The sequence below is a fragment of the Aureococcus anophagefferens genome (genome assembly GCF_000186865.1).
Source record: "Aureococcus anophagefferens unplaced genomic scaffold AURANscaffold_739, whole genome shotgun sequence".
Classification (NCBI taxonomy): Eukaryota; class Pelagophyceae; order Pelagomonadales; family Pelagomonadaceae; genus Aureococcus; species Aureococcus anophagefferens.
The window spans coordinates 3,706-5,697 of NW_008706053.1; the positions used below are offsets into that span (position 1 = coordinate 3,706).

The window sequence follows — 1,992 nt, forward strand, 5'->3', positions numbered from 1 at the left end:
CGGCGCCGCCAGCGACCACGACGGCGCCGCCAGCGACCACGACGGCGCCCGTGCAGACGCAGCCCGTCGGCGACAGCGTCAAAGCCCCGAAGTGCAAGAAACTCAAGAGCGAGGACGAGTGCAAGGCGAACAAGAAGACGTGCAAGTGGAAGGGCGACAAGTGCAAGGACAAGTCGTCGACCCCGAAGTGCAAGAAACTCAAGACCAAGGATGAGTGCAAGGCGAACAAGAAGACGTGCAAGTGGGCGAAGGACAAGTGCAAGGACAAGCCGTCCAAGTCCAAGACCCCGAAGTGCAAGAAACTCAAGAGCGAGTACGAGTGCAAGGCGAACAAGAAGACGTGCAAGTGGGCGAAGGACAAGTGCAAGGACAAGCCGTACAAGTCGTCGACCCCGAAGTGCAAGAAACTCAAGACCAAGGATGAGTGCAAGGCGAACAAGAAGACGTGCAAGTGGAAGGGCGACAAGTGCAAGGACAAGTAGACCTCCGCCGCGGACGCGCGCGCGCGTGCCGTCGACGGCGCGAGGCTACGGACCACGGCGATGACAAGCTATACCGCCGGCGCTACCCCCCCCCCGCTACTACTGCGATAAGAGCGCGTACCTAAGCCATGTGCTCCCGAAGGCCTCCTCGAACTGGAGGCTACTCGGCCTGTTGAAATGCCTCGCGAAGAAGTAAAAAACTTCCTTTCCCTCCTCGAAGCACCTTATGGGCCAGCGCCAACAGCGTCTGGCCCGTTCCCGAGTTCCTCCGAATCAAATCTCCCAGTTTTTGTCTTATCATGCCTCTCTCGCCCCAAGATGCGCGCTCCCAAAGTTGGGCAGCCCACGCCGCGATGCCCGCGGAGCGCGCCCCGATTGACGGTTTCGCTCCTTCTGCCATGGGAGACACGGCGCATATCCGCAGTTTGTTGTATGGCTGACGCCTCCTGGTCCTCGAGCGAGGAGGATTCTGAGGATAAAACTTCTAGTAGGACTAATATCATGCTCGTCGAGCATATTAAAACGATGGCTGGCCGACACTGCTCCGCGCGACGGCGCCCGGCCCGTGCCGCGCCGACCTCAAGGAGCCGCGATTGAGCGGCACCACGAGAGGCTCTCGTTCGGCGGCATCGGCGGCGGCGCGCGGCAGCGCGGCACCGCCACCATGGCCCGCTCGCTGGACCCGTCGTTCAGCGTCATGGACGCCTTCGAGCGAGAAGCGCTTCTCACGCTGCTGCGGGCGTCGCACGAGAGCGAGCGCACGCTCGCGGCGTACCAGCTGCGGCGCCTCGTGTCCCGCGCCGCGCGGGAGATGAGCGGCGAGACCTTCGGCCGCTTCGAGGACGAGCTCTACAGCACCCTGTTCCGCATGGTGCACCACGGCGGCGACGTCGAGGAGCGCCTGGGCGGCGTCGCGGCGATCGAGGCGCTCGTCGGCGCGCCGAGCGCGGAGCCCGAGACCAAGGGCATCAAGTTCGCCAACGTGCTGTCGAACGCGCTCAAGCAGTGCTGCGTCGGCGACGGCCGCGGCGGGAGTAGCCAGTTCCTCGGGTCGCCCGAGGGCCAGCGCCAGTTCGTGACGCGGACGGCCGCCGCGCTCGGGAGACTCGCGCGGCGGGGCCCCGCGAGCAGCAGCGACCACGTCGAGTTCGAGGTCGGCCGGGCGCTGGAGTGGCTCCAGCGGCCCGCGGGCGCCGACGGCCATCTGGGCGGCGCCAAGGCCGCCGCGGACGCGCCCGGCGGCGCGCAGCGGCGGCTCGCCGCGTGTTTGGTGCTCCGCGAGCTCGCGAAGCACGCGCCGACGCTCTTCTACGCGCGCGTGCGCGACTTCTTCGAGCGCGTCTGGCCCGCGCTGATGGACGCGCGGTCGCCGGACGTCCGCGAGGCCGCGGCCGCGGCGCTCGGCGCGGCTTTGGAGATCGTCGCGCGGCGGCCGACGGCGCAGCACAGCCACTTCTACTGCGCCATCTACGCCAAGGCCCACGCGGCCCTGGCCCCCCACGTCGACAAG

At 66.9% G+C, this 1,992-nt stretch overlaps 2 protein-coding genes across 2 annotated transcripts in view; both read left to right on the plus strand.

Annotated features, from left to right (window-relative positions):
* AURANDRAFT_68980 (hypothetical protein) overlaps positions 1-482 on the plus strand; it is a gene marked incomplete at both ends in the record, with an annotated part of 4,187 nt that extends 3,705 nt beyond the window's left edge. The window contains one exon of the mRNA XM_009044721.1: positions 57-482. Coding sequence (XP_009042969.1) covers positions 57-482 — 426 coding nt within the window. The remainder of the gene's footprint in view (positions 1-56) is intronic.
* Positions 483-1,146: 664 nt separating this feature from the next.
* Positions 1,147-1,983, plus strand: AURANDRAFT_68981 (hypothetical protein; the record flags this gene model as incomplete). Its single annotated transcript, XM_009044722.1, has 1 exon — positions 1,147-1,983. A coding segment is annotated over one exon (837 nt), but the record flags the coding sequence as incomplete, so codon positions are not given.
* Between the last annotated feature and the right edge of the window lie 9 nt (positions 1,984-1,992).